The 18511-nt window shown below is 43.9% G+C and overlaps 1 protein-coding gene across 13 annotated transcripts in view; it reads left to right on the top strand.

The window, feature by feature from the left end:
* The window catches only part of CHL1 (cell adhesion molecule L1 like), a 142027-nt gene that overhangs the window by 98391 nt on the left and 25125 nt on the right, over nucleotides 1–18511 (top strand). For all 13 annotated transcript variants that reach the window (XR_008578841.1, XM_054838467.1, XM_054838470.1 and 10 more), the window contains 10 exons: nucleotides 54–174; nucleotides 3232–3416; nucleotides 9460–9591; nucleotides 10222–10359; nucleotides 11020–11131; nucleotides 11839–12005; nucleotides 13500–13665; nucleotides 14830–14954; nucleotides 17730–17831; nucleotides 18042–18239. Coding sequence is in view for 12 of the 13 variants with exons in the window: in XM_054838467.1 (XP_054694442.1) it covers nucleotides 54–174; nucleotides 3232–3416; nucleotides 9460–9591; nucleotides 10222–10359; nucleotides 11020–11131; nucleotides 11839–12005; nucleotides 13500–13665; nucleotides 14830–14954; nucleotides 17730–17831; nucleotides 18042–18239 (1446 nt within the window). In the remaining variant the exon portion in view is untranslated. The remainder of the gene's footprint in view (nucleotides 1–53; nucleotides 175–3231; nucleotides 3417–9459; nucleotides 9592–10221; nucleotides 10360–11019; nucleotides 11132–11838; nucleotides 12006–13499; nucleotides 13666–14829; nucleotides 14955–17729; nucleotides 17832–18041; nucleotides 18240–18511) is intronic.

Below are 18511 nucleotides of genomic sequence, written 5' to 3'. Positions count from 1 at the left end.
AAGCAAAGGCTCTAAGATTTCATATCTAACTTTTATTTTATTTTATTTTTCAGCAAATTTTATCAAGGAAAGAAAACCCAAACTGCTGATTCCTCCTGAAACCGCTGGCAGTAGCTCCTCAGTCACTGTCATCAAGGGAGGTGTCCTGCTACTCGAATGCATTGCTGAAGGGCTGTGAGTAATGCACTATACTGCACAAACTTCATCACCTTTCAAAGTAGAGCTGAGGAAAGAAAGAGCTATATTAAAAATTGTACAACTGCAAATGAATATACCTACCTGCCCAAACATTTTTAAATTGAACCTCTATGCAGAGTTTTTCTCAGACATACGTACTCCTTGTAAAGCAGCACAGAGCTAGCATGGAACATTCATGTATTTGTTATTCCTATCGCTTTATAAGCGAGTAATTAAAATCATGTTGTGATAAGGATTGATTTTTTTTTTTTTTTTTTACTGTTATGTTAAAAAAACCTTTTATGGAACTTTTTTCAGTAGTACTACTTTTGAGATATTGAGAAACTAAACAACACCAGAATTCAGCTTCTGTGGTTTGGTTCACAACCTGTAATGTTTCTTTTCTAGTTTTGCCAATTCAGTTTTGGTTCAATGCTCAAAAATTATTCAGCCTTTTTCCTAAGAGCTCAGGTTTTTAAAAGCAAAGTTCTTGGGTGACGTAATACAAGATATCCATCAAGGAAATACCCCGTTAAGTCAAACTGGTGGTCCACCTAGCCCAGTTGCAGTGGGAGATGCTGGCTTGGGGGCGCGCGTGAGCCTGGCCGCTTTCTGTGGTCCATTCGCCAGCATCCAGAATTTCCACACAAAGGACGTTCCTTCCATGATGTTCTCACAGACGGCAGTATGTCGAGGAACAAACTCCACAACTATGTAAAAATACAGTGAACTGGATTCAACCGTATTGGTTTGATTCTGCTAAATCTAACTTCAGATTTAGTTCCAGCCCCGTGTTTTTCACTTGGGCCCATTCCTATGCGTGCCCCTGGTGCTTTGTGCTACATGGATGTCTCAAGCTCGTTAGCACTATTAGCATTTACATTGGAGCACTGCTCAAGCTCCAGTCATGGATGCGGCCGTACTAAGCATGGCCGAATCTCTGTCTCAATGAGGAGATGCTCACTGTAATAATACAGGGAAAGGTTAAAGTAGAAAGTATGTGATGGGAAATCAGGACAATTTTGTTCCTTATTGTAAAATAACACAGGACAAAATAAGGGTAAGCGAGGCAAGGGAATGGCTCAATAAATGTTAAGTGCAGTCCTCCCACTGAAGCTGTGAATACCTCTCTCAGACCTTGTTCCTGCTGCAATAACTCAGACAGACATAAGCTCCGCTTTGCCCTCAACCCAGTTTTCCAATTTTTACTGTGTGCTTGCAGCTGCAATAGTCTGGGCCAGAAGAGTGGCCACCAGAGAAATAGGTAAAGCAAAAATCTCTCCAACCACTAAACCCACAATGAAAGCACAGTCGCTTCTGGTTTATTTATGATAGAGCTTTTTGTTGAATGGCGACTTAAATCATCGTCTTCTCATGCTGTATGGTAGAGCTGCGGGTCTGTGACCGCAGACTGGGCTTAGCAGATAGATAATTTGTATTAAAGGCTGTGCAATTATATCCCTTCTATAAAATTCCAAAATCAGGATATTTATCTGCCTGAACAAACACGTTTAGGGTATTTTGTTTTTCCATGTGGGCTTGAAAGGGCATTGCTCATTTAAGCTGGCAAGATTATGCCTCTGCAGTTGGTTGCCATTTCTGAGAGAAGGTGAATTACTTGTCTCTGTTGGATTCACTCCAAGTATCTGCAGCGAGTTTTAGTTCCCTGTTGCAACGCTTCCTTGTCAGTACCCATCAAGCTAATTTGCAGGGACACAAACCTCCACAAGTCCACAGCTATGAGTTCATAGGCTTTTCAAGGTACTTCACAGGCAAATCATCTCTGAAATACACAAATACGGATTTTCATGTGCAAGAATTAATGTCTTGTACAAGAAGAGAAAGTCAAAAAAGGACACGGTTTGTTTGAGAAAAAAAAAAAAGAAACAGTTATGTTGCACTCAAATTTTTCCAAGAAACTTTTGTTTAAATTATTTTTCATATGAAAAGAGGGTTTGGGTTTTTTTTTTAAGTAGTCACTTTTGAAAGAAGACAAAGTACTTCTTTGATCACCAAACAAACATTTCTCACTGCAACCCTTAAAAAATGCAACATTTAGACCAAAATAAAATAATATTTTTATTTGTTAAAAATTCCCATTTTCAGCAGAAAAATGATCAGCTTTGCCTATATCTCAGCCAAACTATCCCACCAAATGTCCACAAACCACAGAAGCGGATAGACTGAGCCAGATTTCAAGTAACTAAGATCAGGGGCAACCAACTGCAAAATACGGAATTAAGTACATTTGCAATCTGTCATTTCTGAAGATTTATAATCCGAGAAATGACAGTGTTGGGGGGGCATTGCCTCAACACACCACCAAGGCGACACAGTGCCGAGGTTTGGTGCGAGAGCAGGACAAGGACTCGTGCAGGAAACAATAGGATATTTGCACAGTTGTGCTCATTGCTCGTGGAAAACCATAATTTGTTGGTACCTGGGGCTTTGAGTAGCTTGTGCCCGGGCATTTTGCCACAGTAACAGATGGACGCAAGAGTAAGCAGATATGACACTGTGTATGTGCGTTGTGTACGGTGTCGGGGTCGCGAAGCCCAGCTGGGAATGTGCAGACAGCAGCCTGTCCCGAATTTCTGTGTCGCTGCCATTTGCTTTCTAAAAACGTACGGAGCATTTTCAGCCGCCTCCAATGGCTGGCCACCTTTCTAACCAGGCAGGGCACCGAGTGAAGTCACTCTAATGAAGTCTTTACCTCCTTGTCTGTCCTCAAGTGCCCTTTTGGAGTAGGACGAAATGAGCTCCGTTCCCTCTCCTGCGGTCCGTGCCGATCTGCTCACGGGGAACGCAGCCTCGTGCCATGGCCTGGTGCTGGCTGTGAAGAACTTGTTCGTAGGGGCCCTTCAAATCAAGAAGCAGCATGGACTAGTTGTAGCCTATAGTGTAGCCCCAGTATTTTAAAAGGGCTCAAAGGACTGAAAATTTCACCAACCATATGCATGAACTGCAGCAGCTCTGCTGGCAGGAAGCGTTATAGCAGCCCAGTATTCCACTCAAAATCTTCTTTTTCTTTTTTTTTTTTTTCTTTACTATTAGCCCGACTCCTCATCTAAGCTGGGTCAAGGTCACTGGAAACTTGCCCAAGGACGAACCAGAAACAGAAAATTTTGGGAAGATACTGAAGATAGAGCAAGTGACTGCAGCCGATGAAGGAACGTACCAGTGCACGGCAAGCAACCCCATGGGCAGAGCGAAGCACGAGTTCCACGTTCACGTGGAAGGTGCTGAGTACATTTCACTAAGCTTTTTGATTTTGAACAGAGAGGCGGGCAAAGGGAAGTGAATAAGGACCTTTGTTAATATCACTTGGTGTAATGCATAAATTCAACCAACTCTATCAATTTGTAAGGACCTGCCTTAGTGTTTTGGGAAGCTTGCAGAAAGTAGCACCTTTTTTTTTTTTTTAAAAAAAAAAAAAAAGAAATAATGTGGGGGTTTTTTCCCCTGAACTATGAAGGCTTTACAAAGTGGTGAACAGAAGTACAAATATATGAGCAGATCCAGTACTTCAAGATGTGAGTTAGTCAAGCAGCAATATTGATGAAATGTCTCGTATTAGTCTGAAATTCAGACTAAAAGATCTAATTATTCTACTTGCTCTGAAGGAATGTGAAAATGGCTATACTGGGCCAGATCAGAGGTACATTTAGCTCAGTTTCCTTTCTTTGGCTTCTCCCAGAAGTGAACGCCAAGGGAGGATTGTAAAAACGCTGTAAGCAAATATGGTATCACCTCTCCCTTCCCCCCCTCCACGTGCTCCTTCGCTTGTATAGGGACAACCTGAGCTGAAAGTCGGGTTTATGTTTCTATAGCCCCTGAAAAGTGTCATAAAAACGTATGGAACAAAGTAAAAAAAAATACTTTCTACTAATTTTTAACGGCTTTTAAAAAATTGAACTATGACCCTTTTTGTCATCCCACTGAGTATCCAAGCCTAGCCTGCGTGCTTGGAAGGACGACCAATACTCTGTTAGCAGCATTCATAAATAGTCTTTGGGTTACACTCGTGCATGTCGCACACTTGTGCGTAGGGCGGTGCATCCCCGTGCAGGAGCGTACACACAGGTCTGGTGGCTGAACAGGGTGAGCACTGCGTGCTTGTGCTGGGCAACGAAACGGAGAACCTGGCGTGTTTGTGCATTCCTTTGGATGTCGTTTGTTTATGTGGCTGCTAAAAGGCGGCAGCTTAACGAAGCCAGCCAAGATACCTTCAGAACAGGCATCTCGCAGAGTGCAGGTAGAGGCGCACGGTGCCTGCTCTCCCTCCATCCTCCTTTCTCCCTCCTCTCCCTCCCCGGACCCTGAAGGTGTGAGCCCTTCACACGATGCTCTTTTCCAGGAGCAAAGCAGAGCTCCAACGAGACCGAGCAGAGACAAGCGAGCCCTGCAGAAGTATCACTGCCGCTGCAACTCTTTCAGCAAGGCTGCCCGTAAATAGCTACAAAATGAGAATCCTGAAGCACAGCTGAAAAACTTGCTGAAAGCATTTTCTTGTTACTGATGAAAAATGCTCCGGCCTCTGCTCTGCAGAGAAACAAACAAACAAACAAAAAATCACAGGCAGTATTAAACTGTCGGCGTCTGGCAACCGCTTCATTTTAATCTGTGCTGCTTCTCACTCCCTGGTCACGAGGAGTCCTGACAGGAGGAGAGGTGCTTTCAGCTACCTGCTCTGTATTTACTCGTCAGCTCTGGAAGAGCCTTTCCTCCCAGTGTGATGGATCATCCCCGTTCACTTGACACAACCTTGTGTCTTACAGTCGTCTTTCCCTTCCTGGAAGCGTGGCGGAGGGGGGATACCAGGGCATGGCGAGTTTTCAGCTGTGATGGAGGGGAAGTGCTGACTCCTAGAAATCATTCCAGATGGTTTGGAGCATCTCTGCTGTAGCTGAATATTTTAACAATCTGGCTACGATTTTCTCGGCTGTAAAAATTGAATCCTTCAAAGAAATTGCAGGAGCTGCAAAAACTGAAATACCAGAGAAATAACATTAATTAAGCAGTTCAGAATATTGACCCCCTTCTCCCCCAGTCTCTAGAGGGAGGAAAGCTTTCCGGCAAATTGTTGTTCCTGCTCATTAGCAAAAAAGTAATTTAAAAAACAAAAAAAAAAAAGAAAAAAAAAGATGTAAATAATCCCAATCTAGCCATTACAATGTAAAAGATGCTTTTGCAATTGTTATTAAATTAATTTTCCACGTAACTAATGATGGCTACTGTCACTAGCAGGAATTCTTCCTATTAGGAGTCACCTCACATGCAGGTATCAAGGTAAAATTGAGCCCAAACATCGTTGTCTTCTAGAACTTCTAACCAGAAAATGTCACTACCATTAATCAGAGATGGGCACGGTCATCATTCTTGCAGCGACTCCTGTGTGCAGACTCAAGGGCAGATCCTGAGAGGGTGGAAGTGAGCATTAATTTCCGTTGGTTTCAGGGAGGTTATGCTGATGTAGGGCATCCTCGCACCTGACAGGCTCTTCTCAAAGGGTGCGTGTAGGGGGAAGAAAATTAAACAGGGAAGAAAAATTATCTCAGTTATTAATTGCCAACCATTCTCAATCTAGTGCTGGTGTGTAAATCAGGATTTTGCTATCATTTCTGCACTGTGTCACGTTTTCTGTTCTTCTTTCTGGTATTTGAGGATCTCAAACCAATACCCCAGACTTCTAAATAACAATCTTAATTAATGATATTTGCATGCAGCCCACTTACTAATCCTATAGTAGTCAGAGGGCAAAGATTCAGGCAATTATTACCAAGCATATGAAAATATTCAGCTAGCAAATTGCTTGACTGTTTGAGCATTTTAATCTCTCATTGTGGGGAAAGATGTAGCCTGGAACATTGGAACAGGCACAAAAACCCCCGTTGTTATTAGAATGAGAGAGAATTATTAAAAAAAAAAAAAAAAAAAGGCAAAGCAAGCCCACAAATTGTCTTGACTTCAAATGTTTATTTGGTTATTGTACATAATCCTCCAAGCCCAATATAAAATGTACATACAACCTCAAAATCTTATCACTATCACAGTGCCTGATCTAATGGTGCCTTGATCTTAACTGAGGCTCCTAGACTGTGTTTAATAGAAATAATTATTACAATATAATGTTAATTATAGTAATGATATAATAGCTAAGGGCCTTTGCAGTTAAGTCTCATAATATTTCCATTATTCAGCTAGAGAAAAATAAAATAGATGAAGCTAACGTGAGGCAGAAACGTGGCCGGTTGTTTCAGTCAGGCTCAAACTGTAGTTCTGTGTTTCACCGGAAAACTGCTTCGACTGGGATGCAGACCCCAAGGTGGTAACTGCATCTCAAGCCGCAGACGATGCCCCCGAAGTGGGATGGATTGCCAGCCCTCGGGAAGACGTGAGGAGAATTTGAAATGAACTTGCCAAATCGGGAGAATGGTCTGGAGTAAAAAGGATGAGCTTCGGTAAGCACAAGTGCAAAGCAATTCTCATCAGGCAGCGCTAATTGGCTTCGTAAGCACAGGATGGTAAATGTCTGGTTAGACTAGTCTGGAGGATATACTGGATCGCAAGCTGAACGTGACTTGGAAATACTGGGTTTGCAGAAAAAGCAAAAATCATCCTGGAAAGTATAAAGAAAATTGTCGTCGTTGTAAGAGAGACTACTGAGAACTGGTAAGGCATCACGTAACGTAACCAGTTCTACATCGTGCACTTCATAAAGGCTGGGGTTAACGCAAGGCAGTTCAGGAGGAAGCAGCAAGAGTAGTCCCAGAGGTCAAAAACATGGCATTTCAGGAAAAAATGAGAGATATGTTTAATTTAGGAAAGAATGAATCCGGGGAATGCGTAGCAGCCTTCAGATGCACCAGGTTCTTCACAATAGATAGTAACAAATTGTTCTCTTAGTTCCCTGGGGATGATGCAAGATACAATAGAGTTAAATTGCAGCAAGGCAGAAGTTGGGTAGGCATTAAAAATTTGTTCCAGTTCTAGGCAGCGCGCGAGGCTGTGAAGGTTTGTATCCATCGGGGGTGTTCTAGGTGCAGACAATCCTGGTTTATTGCAGAAGGACGGACTAGATGCCCGTTTTAGATCCCTTCCATTTTTGGACCTCTCATTATATTTCCTTAAGGACATAAATCTCTTACTCAGGAGCTCTACTCAGGAGCTCCACATTTATAACTCTTACCGAGAAGAATATATTATGAAGTGAAATATTTGCCATGCAGATTAACCCTTTGACTGTCCAGCTGCTGGTTTTTGTAGTTGCTAAAAAGTGCGTGTATAGTTTGTTATTCTTATATTTTATATACTCATAAGTTGTGTGGCATATCTGCCACACAGAAAAGAGCCTTTCTGTGAAATTACGTTTCATACTTGACAAAATCTCATTGCCTGTGGCTTCGCAGCTGCATCACTTTCTTGGGGCAACCACAGCAGTTCCCACGCTGAGAAAGGAAAGCGGTGGTGCGCTGTATCTGCAGCTCACCTCCGGAGTGCACGCACGGATGAAAACAGGAAGGGTGGTTTGTATGCAGTCTGTGCTTGGTGTCTCACCTCATCCGAAACAATGAAATATCCTGTCTCAAGTACCGTGGTTGTGGTGGAAAAAAATAAAAACTCATCAGGACTGTTACAAACCTTTTCACCTCCATGCCTTTGCCCTGTTTTTTTCTGAATGAAAGCATAGTGTATGTGAGAGAGAGAGATGGAAAAAGATCTGCAAAACCAAAATGGTCTGCTGCTTGCAGAGTTTTTTCCCTGGAGCCAAATAAAAGGAAGCATAACAAGTATGGTCACGTTACGCGCTGCGCTACGGGAGGGCAACCAGCGCTGCGTGAGGAAGGCGTGTACGGTGTGAAGGAAGTTCAAAGATGTTATAATTTTATATAAGCTTCGGTGTCTTGAATTTTACTTCAGTCTTTAGCTGGTGCTTAACGCTGTCTCTTCGTGGGTGCTCTGCTGTGGAAATGACGGACTTTGCGTAGAAGCTCTTGTGTATCACACTTCAGGGGTGTGTTTTTAATGTATCTGTGTGAATGTGAGCAATGTCGCTTTGTTTTAGCATATCACACTGATAACATCTGGAGATGCATTACAAAGAACAGCTCTGTTAATCTTCATAGCGCTTTATAAGCATTAACTAATGAATCCTCATGTTTCCCATACATTAGCTCATCTTTTTCAAATAGGGAAGAGGCCCAGTGATCTGCCCAGCACGTGCAGAAGAGGTAGTGTCAGGTCTGGAATTAAAATGCGGAAGTTTGTTGCTTCTCAGGGAGAGATAATGATGAATTCAAGGCTGTGTTTTGGACTGAGGCTGCCCACTGAAGGGTAGGCAGGCTCAGGGATGTGTGTTCAGTCTGTAGAGAACAAAGCATTCATCAGATTAATTTATTTCCCACACCCCCCCCCATTCCCTCCCTTATGGTTGTGTTTTTCCAATGATGTTTGGGTACCTGATGCTCAGGGGCTGCTCTGCAGAGGAGAGGCTTTCCCCAGAGCTGCCCCAGTTTAGCTGGCAGTGCCAGGAAAGAGGAGAGCACAGGGAGCGCAGCAGCACACTGCTGCTCCTCTACCACCACCCCGTGGGCAACCTTTCCGGACTGCTCCTCAGGACCATGGTTCTCTCCTCCCCAGTGGTGAGAGAGCATTTCATCATTCCTAAATGTGTCACGGATCAGCCTCTGAGCTGAATACATGATGGGAAACCAGAATATCGAACATCACAATGCATTTCCCCAGCACACGTAGGTGAGCAGCCGGAGGTGCTGCACGCTGTTGTGGAGCTCAGCACCGCTCCTGCATCGCGATGCTCTGCCCTCTGGCCGCTCCTGGGCAAGTCGATGGCGGCTGCTTGCTCGTGCCTAGCAAGGGAGATTTGAGCTGGATGGATATTTGCACCTTGTTTGAGTTGCTGAAATAGCCTTACCTCATTTCACGGAGCACAATCTCGTGCCTGAGGGTCCCTCTGAGAACGCAGACCCGTTCAGGTTTCCTCCTTCCCCGGCTTCTCACCTCCCGTCTGCTTTGCACTTGCTTTCCAGTTGGATAAACAGTGCCCATTCCCTACACTCTCTCAGAGATTGATGTGTGCTGATGCTAATTTTACCTTTTGTAACATCGGTTTGCAAGAAATACAATGCAGCTGCACAATAGGCTGCGAGGAGCTGGCTGGGAACCGTTGGCAGCGTTTGCCATCTCCTGGAGGACCAGAGCAATAACAGGGGTAGACAATGTCTCGCTGCGGCACCTGATACCTGCCTTGTCCCCTCTTTGCAGAGCCTCCTCGGTGGATTAAAGAGCCCGAAGGTGGTGTTTACAGCGTAGGAACAAATCTTGTGCTGCTGTGCGAAGCTATTGGCAACCCAGAGCCAACCATTCAGTGGAAACTTAACGGGATGCCCATCGATAGTAAGTGCAAGGTCCAGCGTCCTCCTTCAGGTGGTGGCCGGCTGGGATGTCCCTGTGTTGCCCCCGGTTACAGGCAACACACGCATCCTAATGCACTGAACGATGTCTGGTTTGACGCCTATTTAGACATGAGTAAATATTTATTTACTTAACAAAGCTAATGTTTAAATGTGATCTTGAAGAGGGTAGGGGTGAAAGGTGCAGGGCTGTGGAGTGGTGGTACCCGTGGGTTACCGGCTCTGCCTCCCCCCCGCAGCGCTCCCATCTTTGGGGATCTGGGACAGCTCGTGTTCCTTGAGGGCTCCTGGTCTGTCTTTGTGCTTCTGAATAAGCGCCTCTGTGGCTGGGGAGCACAGGCCCTGCTCCCTGGTGTAGCAGTATTCTTACTACCATTTTAAAAAAGTCTCTGTGGGGATTTTACTGGAAAGTGGTGCTCTAGAGCACTTTCTTTAGGCCGTGGGACTGCTGGCAAAGGCAGTGCTCTGCAGCTCCCCCACCGGCTCTTGAGCAAGGTCCCGGTTTGATCCTGGAGATGTGCTTTGCCTTTGACTTTCAAGCAGTGAGGAGAGACTGTAAACTCTACAGTCACAATGTTTTATCTGTCTCCTGATACAGTCTGGGTCTTTCCAGGTAGGACCTTCAGAGGGAGAATCTCTGCCAGAGAGATCAGCCTTACCAACCTCCAGCTTCAGGACAGCGCTGTGTACCAGTGCGAGGCCACCAACAAGCACGGCACCATCCTTGCTAGCGCCAACGTGAACGTCCTCAGTGAGTGCCCTCCCAGCCGTTCCTGCTCCTGAGAAAAGATCTCACTGAAGTGTCCCATTCTGCTGATGGAATGCTTCAGAACAGCTTGGGGATTGTAACCATGTCATTGTTCTTTTGCGTTGGCTCCAGATTGTAAGAAATATGTTGTCCAAACTAATGCAACAAGCCTTATTGTGGGCAATGTTATGTGCTTAACATAAGTGCTCATGAGCTTTGAGATATTCTTGATTTTAAAAACATGGTCGTGGTTGGGCTCAAAACCCACTGGGGCCAAATTGTGACCACAACTCAGGTTTTGAATTATTAAGTGTATTGTTAATCTTTAATTTCAGTTGTGATGCCTGTTCTTTGAAGAAAGGGAGTGATGGGAATTTATTTCATAAAAGAGGTCTCTAGAGGAAGCAGAACCGGGTCTGTTTTCTCTGCTGGAGCACACTGATGTTTCATGTTCTGCCATGTCCAGCAGTCAACCACCATTATCTCTGTCAGTGAAGCTCATGAGAGCTCAGTTGCTCAGTGCAACTGGTTCCAAAAGGCAGTGAAATTCCCATGAAGTGGCTAAGTCATTGACCCTTGCTGGAAAAGGGGATGATGCAGGGCCGGTATTTATACTCCCAGTTCTGAAATGCAGTGCTGCTCATTTTGCATTCTCTTCTGCAGATATTGCTCCCTTAATACTGACCTCAGATGGTGAAAACTATGCCACAGTTGTGGGTTACAGTGCCTTCCTGCACTGTGAAATTTTTGCCTCGCCTGCAGCAGATATTAGATGGTAAGCCACTGAGAACTGATGTTTTCACATGAAACATGTTCATACAGTTTCCCTAAACATTGAAAAATGCGCTAGTTATTATTGCTATGGAGTTAAAATTAGGAACTTGTAACAAAACTCTATTTAATGTGAGTATTTTGTGTTTAAATGCACTTTCAAGAACCCTGAAGAACTAGTTTATAAAAAGCGGTTAACAAAAGTCCTCAATACCTGTATGAGACAAGTGCTGGGATATTCACTGCACCGAGCCATGCTGTATATACCCAAACCCTGCTACAGCTTCATTGGCTTTCGTTTAACATTGGCAACTTTTAAAGTTTTGACACATTATTGAGGTGAAAACCCGATGACTTACAGAACGTATTTACCTGGCAATGGTTCCATACGGTCGGAAATCACAGGATTGTCATAGCACTTGACAGGTGCAGTAAAATTGCGGACGACAGCTATAGATTAAAGCCTCAGCCAGACCTCGTTTAAAGACCTTGCTAGACGCTGTCAGTGTGGTTCTGGTTTGCAGGAAGCTTATGTCCCTTTACGATTTGCTGCACGTGGGTAAAACGACTTGTTAATCTTGATTCAATTGCTCAGTGGCAGAGCTGAGACCAGCTCCCAAAATTCCTGTGTCCCCTGCAATATCTGCTAACCATGAAATAACAGTTCCTGCAGCCCTAGAAATAACCCATACCTGTTATTACCCTCTTTAGGACTAAGGATGACAGCATAGAGCCACTTTCGACATTACGCTATGAGTTAAATAAGAATGGCACCCTAGAGATCAAAGAGACAAAGAAAGAAGACTCAGGATCGTACGCCTGCTGGGCTGCAAACTCTGTTGGAAAAAGAGCAATCACTGCTAATCTGGATATAAGAGGTAATGTCTCACTTATGAACGGAAGGACCTTTGATATCTGCTAAGGTTCTATATTTACAAATTTTCAGTAAATGAGTAATTAGTAAATACTCCGTCCAAGATACAGATTTATTCTGTGAGGCTATAAATTCCCAGTATACTGAGGCCTGAAATTGTCTCCATGGTTCTCTGTGATTTCTCCATGCTCCTACATGATATTTACTTTCTTCTTGATACTTCCAGAAGCTCCATAAGCCACCCAAACCTTGCACTTTACTTCCCAGATCCGTTAACTTTATATCTTGAAAGGATTTTCCCCTCCCTCTTGCCGTCAGCCCTGTTACGCTCAGAGCAGGTTCTCGCACGCCCCTTGGGAGCCCAGAGCCCCCCCTGCGCTGATGGGCTCGGTGGGGTCCTCGCTGAGCCGCACAGGGTCCTGCCATCTCCCGCAGCCGTGGGCTTCCTCCTTCCCAAAGCTGCTTCCAGCCCGTTGGTCAGTAGGTGCATCCCGGACTGAATTAATATCCGCAGCGAACGCCAAGCACGTTGCAGCAGGATGACTCGGGGATGCTGCTGGTTTGAGGGCTTTGCAGAGGGCCCGATGATCGACTTGACAAATATTTGTAAAGAGAGCAAGACCCCCCTTGCTGAAATGTGGTTACTTTCAGATACTTACCTTATGCTTTATGTTTTAAGGGATTTATTTGGTCACACCCTGGGGTTGTGATGGCAGTGGACAGCTGCTGTTGAGCACACAGGGTAAAGTGATGGGTTGCATATCCATTTATTTAGGATTTAGGGCTGGCCAGTAAAAAACCCACTTCCATACTCAATTAGCAAAGTCCTCAAAAGGACTCTCGGAGGCGGGTTTGCTGTGACGCACTTGAGAAAGAAACACTCTTTTTGTGTTCTGTTTCCACCCACTCCCTTTGCTTTGTAAATTTTATGGTGATAATAAACATGAAAATGTACAATGAAATTCTCACAGAGCAACATTTCACTGTAAAAAAAGAAATTCAGCCAAGTGCTTTCTTCTTACTTATTCATCTGTTTCTGCATTCAGGTTAGAGTCAATTAAAAGCACAAACTTGATTGCAATAATTTTTTCTCACTTGACTTTAATAAGCTTGTAATTTTTCTTGGATCGTTGCCAAAGCCTATTTCAAATGGCAATTGGACATAAAAATCATATTCAAGCTTTTTTATCATCCATTTCATGACAGTCTGCTAACAAGGATTTTCACCTGGGACTTTTTTTTTTTTTTTTTGGTGGTGTTTTTTCTGGAGCTCTTTGGTTTGGAGTAAACTAAAATAGAAATTTTCAAGATAGAAAATTAATTCCTGGGAAATATCTATTTCAAAAACAGCCATCCTTCACTTGAAATGTTTGTGTGTATAACAGAAAAGACATGATCATTGCTCCTAAGGTTGATTTTTATATATGAAGTGCTTGGTCAAAATTTGATGTAATAGTCTCTCTCTCCTAATCAAAGTGTTTTTTCTGTGATCAATCAGATGCTACAAAACTTGTTGTTACTCCGAAGAACCCCCGAGTGTTGAAATCACATTCGATTTTATTGAAATGTCAGTCTGAGTATGATTCACACTTGAAACACAGTTTTAAATTATCCTGGAGGAAAGATGGAGATAAGCTGCCAGTCAACAGCACGGAAGATGGCAGGTAAGCAGGGGAGAAACAAGAGTTTTCTTGATCTCAGCTGAATAATGCTGTATGGTGCGGGAGCATGAGTTTCAATAAACATGAGACTTAATAGCTCGAAATGCAAATTTATGTCTGCAAGAATTCTTCATGAGATATGTGACTGGCTCTGCATTTTATATACATATAAATATAAATGTGTCTATATGAGTTTTGAGCCATGTCTGGCAAACGATTTTGGTTTTTATTAACTCTCTCACCATCACAGCAAAATAAATGCTGGTTCAACCCAAAAATACAGCCCTGGCCCCAGTGCAGTCAGCTGGGGTTTTGCTTCTCCACTTCAATGGAACTATTATTTTTGTGTGTTTTCATACGTGTTTGGCCAAAGCAAGTCCTTGTGATGTTAAAATGAACGTAAAACCGGATTTCTGGGACTCTGCCTAAAGTCGTACACATTAAAAGCAATGAGTTTTTTTTACATGTGAGTTTAGGATTTGCAAGCGCAGGCTGAATTTTCCCCTACTCTTGTGTTCCCATTGACCTTAAGGGGATGGAGATGAGCCTTTCTCCCAAATGAAGGGTCCCACAGTGGGCGATCAGACGTCTTTATTAATTACCACGGCAGAGAGATGGCTTCCTAAATACTGCGGTGCTGGAGAGGTTGAAGATCCTGCTGAGGCCACGGAGCGTGGGGAGATAGCGCCAAGCAAATGCCGTGTGCGCCACGGAGCCCATGTGCCTGGGTTAATGCCAGCTTCCCCTGGTGCATTGGACGTTGCACGAGTGGGTTGGGATTGCTCGGTTTTACTCAACCCTTTCAAAAATTCGGACATAAAGCCCATGTATTTGCCTCGTTCATGATGTGCCAAAATGCTATGTTCCAGACACTCAGCTGATGCTTATCAATGTGGCTCTTTTCAGACCAAGAGAGACGTGCCAACTTCCAGCCATGGAGGCTAAATTACTACAAAATACAGATAATAGTCTACAGCACAGTGTATAATGCAACTAGAATTACATTTTGAAATAATAGACCTAACGTGCAATTATGTTATTCAAAATGTCCTGTTACCAAATTTTTTCATGAACAGTTTTCAGAGACCAGTGTCCGTCTGTCACATGCTTATCTTACAGATTTTTCTCTTTCTTATTTGCACTTACTTTTTTTCCCCCCCCCCGTAGGATAATTCTGGACAGGGATACCCTGTTCATATCAAGCGTGACTCTGGAGGATCAAGGAGTGTACACGTGTGTGGCTAGCACTTCTCTGGACAGCGTCACAGCCGCGTCGCAGTTAGTTGTCCTTGGTAAGAGGCTATTTTCCCGGTGTGCAAACAGCTCGTGCAGGATATAATGCCATTGCAGCACTTTTACTTATTTGCTGCTGCTGCCCAGCTCAGTTACAGGACCTCAATAACCCATTTTCACAGAGGTGCAGTGTACCTCTCTCTCGTTAACCTCTGTTGTGCTGTCCTCGTCTCTCCTGGAATGGGGCTGCTGATGCAAACATTTCACTTATACTTAATCAGTTCTGTGTTATACCCGAGACGAGGCAGCCTGTTTTCTCAGGTCAGGAGTCAGGCAGAGTGGCTGCAGGAGCTTGCCCGGGCTGGAAGGTGTCAGAGCATATTAAGAATGGCTTTGCTTCTGCTTTGAAGTCCTCGGTGAGTCTTTCACCCCACTTTACTAGAGATTTGCACACAAATTACCACTTGGACTATTTTTTTTTTTGAAGACAGACGTAACACCAGTATTTAGATGTCCGAGTCCTCTGAAGATCAGTGAAAGTTAAGCACCTAAAAGGATTAATTATCTCTGTGAGCCTAAGCATAAATTATTGTCCAGTGGCAAACAGCAAGTTCACAGCAGAGAAAAGCTTTGACCCGCCGAGTCTGAAGCTTGACCTTGTGTGAGCATCTTTACAACCTGCCTCCCTTCCTGAAGGACCACTTGAAATTAAGGGGATGAACTCGTGTAGTGGTGTGCAGTCCTTTGCACGCGTACCTAAGGGCATCGGCTAAGATGCTATTTTGGGGATGGTTTTGCATCATTTTAATTTCATTAATTTTTGCTTCATTTTACATTTTTATTTACTTCCGGCAGTGATTGCAACATGAACTAAGACAATCTGACCTTCAAGTTGTTTTCACACTTTAGATGAATGGTATTTTTCAATAAATAGTAAATTAAGAAAATGCTATGCACATTATTTATGGTACTGTGTTCTTTAGTGCCGCATAATTCAAAATGTTTGTAGACTATTCGTTACATTACTTACGAAAATTTCATTAAGCACTTTATTCCCTTCTTAAAAGGTGATTTGCAGAAGAGGAGAAACTGTCTTGTGCTCTTTTCCCCTTGTTTATTGTATATAAGAAAGGTCTTGGTGGATTAACAATATCCATTATTTTCCAAATGAAAAATTCAGGCTTCTTTTGCAATGAAAGACTTGCGAGATGGCAAAAGAACTAAATCTGGCACAGGTGGAGACATCAGAATGTGGGCAGCTAAGAGCGAAAGAAATGTTCAGTTAGAATACTTCTAGGAATTTGTTCTATGATTAATGAACGGATAAAGGCGTGAGTATCTTTAAGAAGCACCATCACCATCTTTAAATTAATATACTGAATTTTAACACCAGACTAGAACAGCAAAATGCCTGTAGATTAAACTGTACGTTCCTGATTTTTACCAAGTACAACAGAAATAGGGAAAAAGAAATGAAAACTAAAACAAAAACCTCAAGCCAAATATAAACTTTTAAACTTTTTTATGTACCCTGAAATAAACAAGAAAACTCAATATTGTTATTGAAAAAAACTTGTACAAACACAATTAATTTCTTTCACAACGACAGAGGCAGTCTTGGTGGTTGAGGTAGCTGTTTTTCCTATAAGAAATGACATTGTCAGCCAAAAATGTAGTTGGGACACTGGGGCACGAGGAGGTCAACAACCCGAAGTTGTGCAATCTTGTGTCCTTGGTCTGTACATTTTTTAGATTTCGAAACACCAGCCCCATGCTTAAGGAGGGGGAGTGTGAGTTTGGACGGATGAGGGGTTACCATCAGCCCCCCGCAGTGAGAAATCACTGTTTGACATCAGGCCCTATACACTTCAGTTACCAGACTAACCCAGTGCAACCGGACCGCAAATTGTCAAAGAAGCCATAAGGAAGATCAGCATCCGTCAGTCGGAATCTGCTAAATTTGAAAGCGTTCATTCAATTACGGGCAATTTGGCAAAGGACCCATGCGGCAGATCACCTCGTCTGCCCCCAATGCTGTTGAGAAACTGGGTGGTGTTGCAGACGTGTGCCCCCCTCGCCGTGTCCCAGGAACGGGGGGGGAGCAGCCTGTTCCAGTGGTGCTGGTTCGCAGGTTTTCAAGGACCCGCCTGAGCCCTGGTGAAGGGGCAGGAACCACATCCCCGAAAAACGAGCTCCGAGAGCAGTGGGGTAGTCCCGTGCTCGGGGCTTCCGTAGTCCCGCACGTGTCCCCGGGAGGTGCGGTGCGGTTGTCACACCAACCACCGACACCTCTGACTGATATATTCTCTGGACAGCATTAGTTGAGCTGGCAGGTAATGAATTTTCTTGTTTCCTTTTAATATAGATCCCCATGGCTGGGATAATGAATGTTATCCTTTCACTCATACTCCAAAAGGCCAAGTTCGATAACTGTCGGAGCTGAGTCACCTTCTACCGCTCTGGTTTTCACCAGAGTAAATTCAAGTGATGCTAGCGTAACTTTCTGCTGAGAGCAGCGTCAATATCTGTTAATGATTAAATAGATCTTAGCGTTGACTTGAAAAGAAAAATCTGCAAGCACAGAAGTGAGAGTAGATGGAAATGAACTCGAGAAGGGATATTGCGTTTATAAGGGAGAAAGCAGGACCAGAAGATTCAGTTTTCTGTAATAAAAAGGATCTTTAAAAGCGATTGTGTCTCTGCTAATTTTGACTGTTTTGAAATCAAAAGATGTTTTGCCACCGTCTTCACTGAACTTGTTGTTCCAGTCCTTTGGAAAAGAGACAGACAGAAATAGCTTGCTGTGCTCCTGACACGTTTTCGTTATTTCTCAGACGTTCCTGATCCGCCAGAAGACCTTCAGCTCTCAGAAAATCAAAACCGAAGTGTTCGACTCTCCTGGAAAGCTGGGGCCAGTCATAACAGCCCTATTAATGGTAGGAAGGATTTTAGTAGCATCAGCTTGCACTGTTTAGCATTACGGCACGTCATGGCTGTTAGAAGAGACAAACCGTGCTCGCAGCCATACTTAATCGGTTTTAGTATGACAGTTAATTTGTTGTAAGTTCATTTCCATCCTTGCTATTTATAAGCCGTTTATACAGGCTCTGCCTTTTTTCTTTTCTTTCCTTTCTTTTTCCCCCCAGAGTCAATTATCGAGTTTGAAGAGAACCGGTGGGAGCCAGGGAGGTGGCAGGAGCTAACCCGCGCCCTGGGGAATGACACCACAGCCCTGTTGTCCCTGGCCCCGTATATGAATTACCAGTTTCGCGTCGTGTCTGTGAACGCTGTGGGAAGGAGCCAGCCTAGTAAACCATCGCTGCGCTATGCAACACCTCCGGCTGGTAAACACTGCCATCTAGTTTTCTGAATATTCATAGTTTTAGTGTTTTCCTGGGAATAACATTGCCCTCCTGTGCTTCAGAGGGGTGTAAAGAAGTCAGGGTCGTGCTGCCCAGGGATGCCGGAGCGAGGAGCCTGCGGTGCCGTGGTTGGCAGGGTGTTTCCCCCCAGGATACCTCTAGCACACCGCTTGCCTGAGCCCTGCTGGTTTTCCACCTTTAAAGCCCGTTGCAGCCATTTACGGACAAGCATTTGCTGGAGAGGATCGCTGAGG

This window comes from Grus americana, chromosome 11 (genome assembly GCF_028858705.1).
Source record: "Grus americana isolate bGruAme1 chromosome 11, bGruAme1.mat, whole genome shotgun sequence".
NCBI classification, from domain to species: Eukaryota; Metazoa; Chordata; class Aves; order Gruiformes; family Gruidae; genus Grus; species Grus americana.
This window is presented reverse-complemented; position numbering and strand designations above follow the sequence as displayed.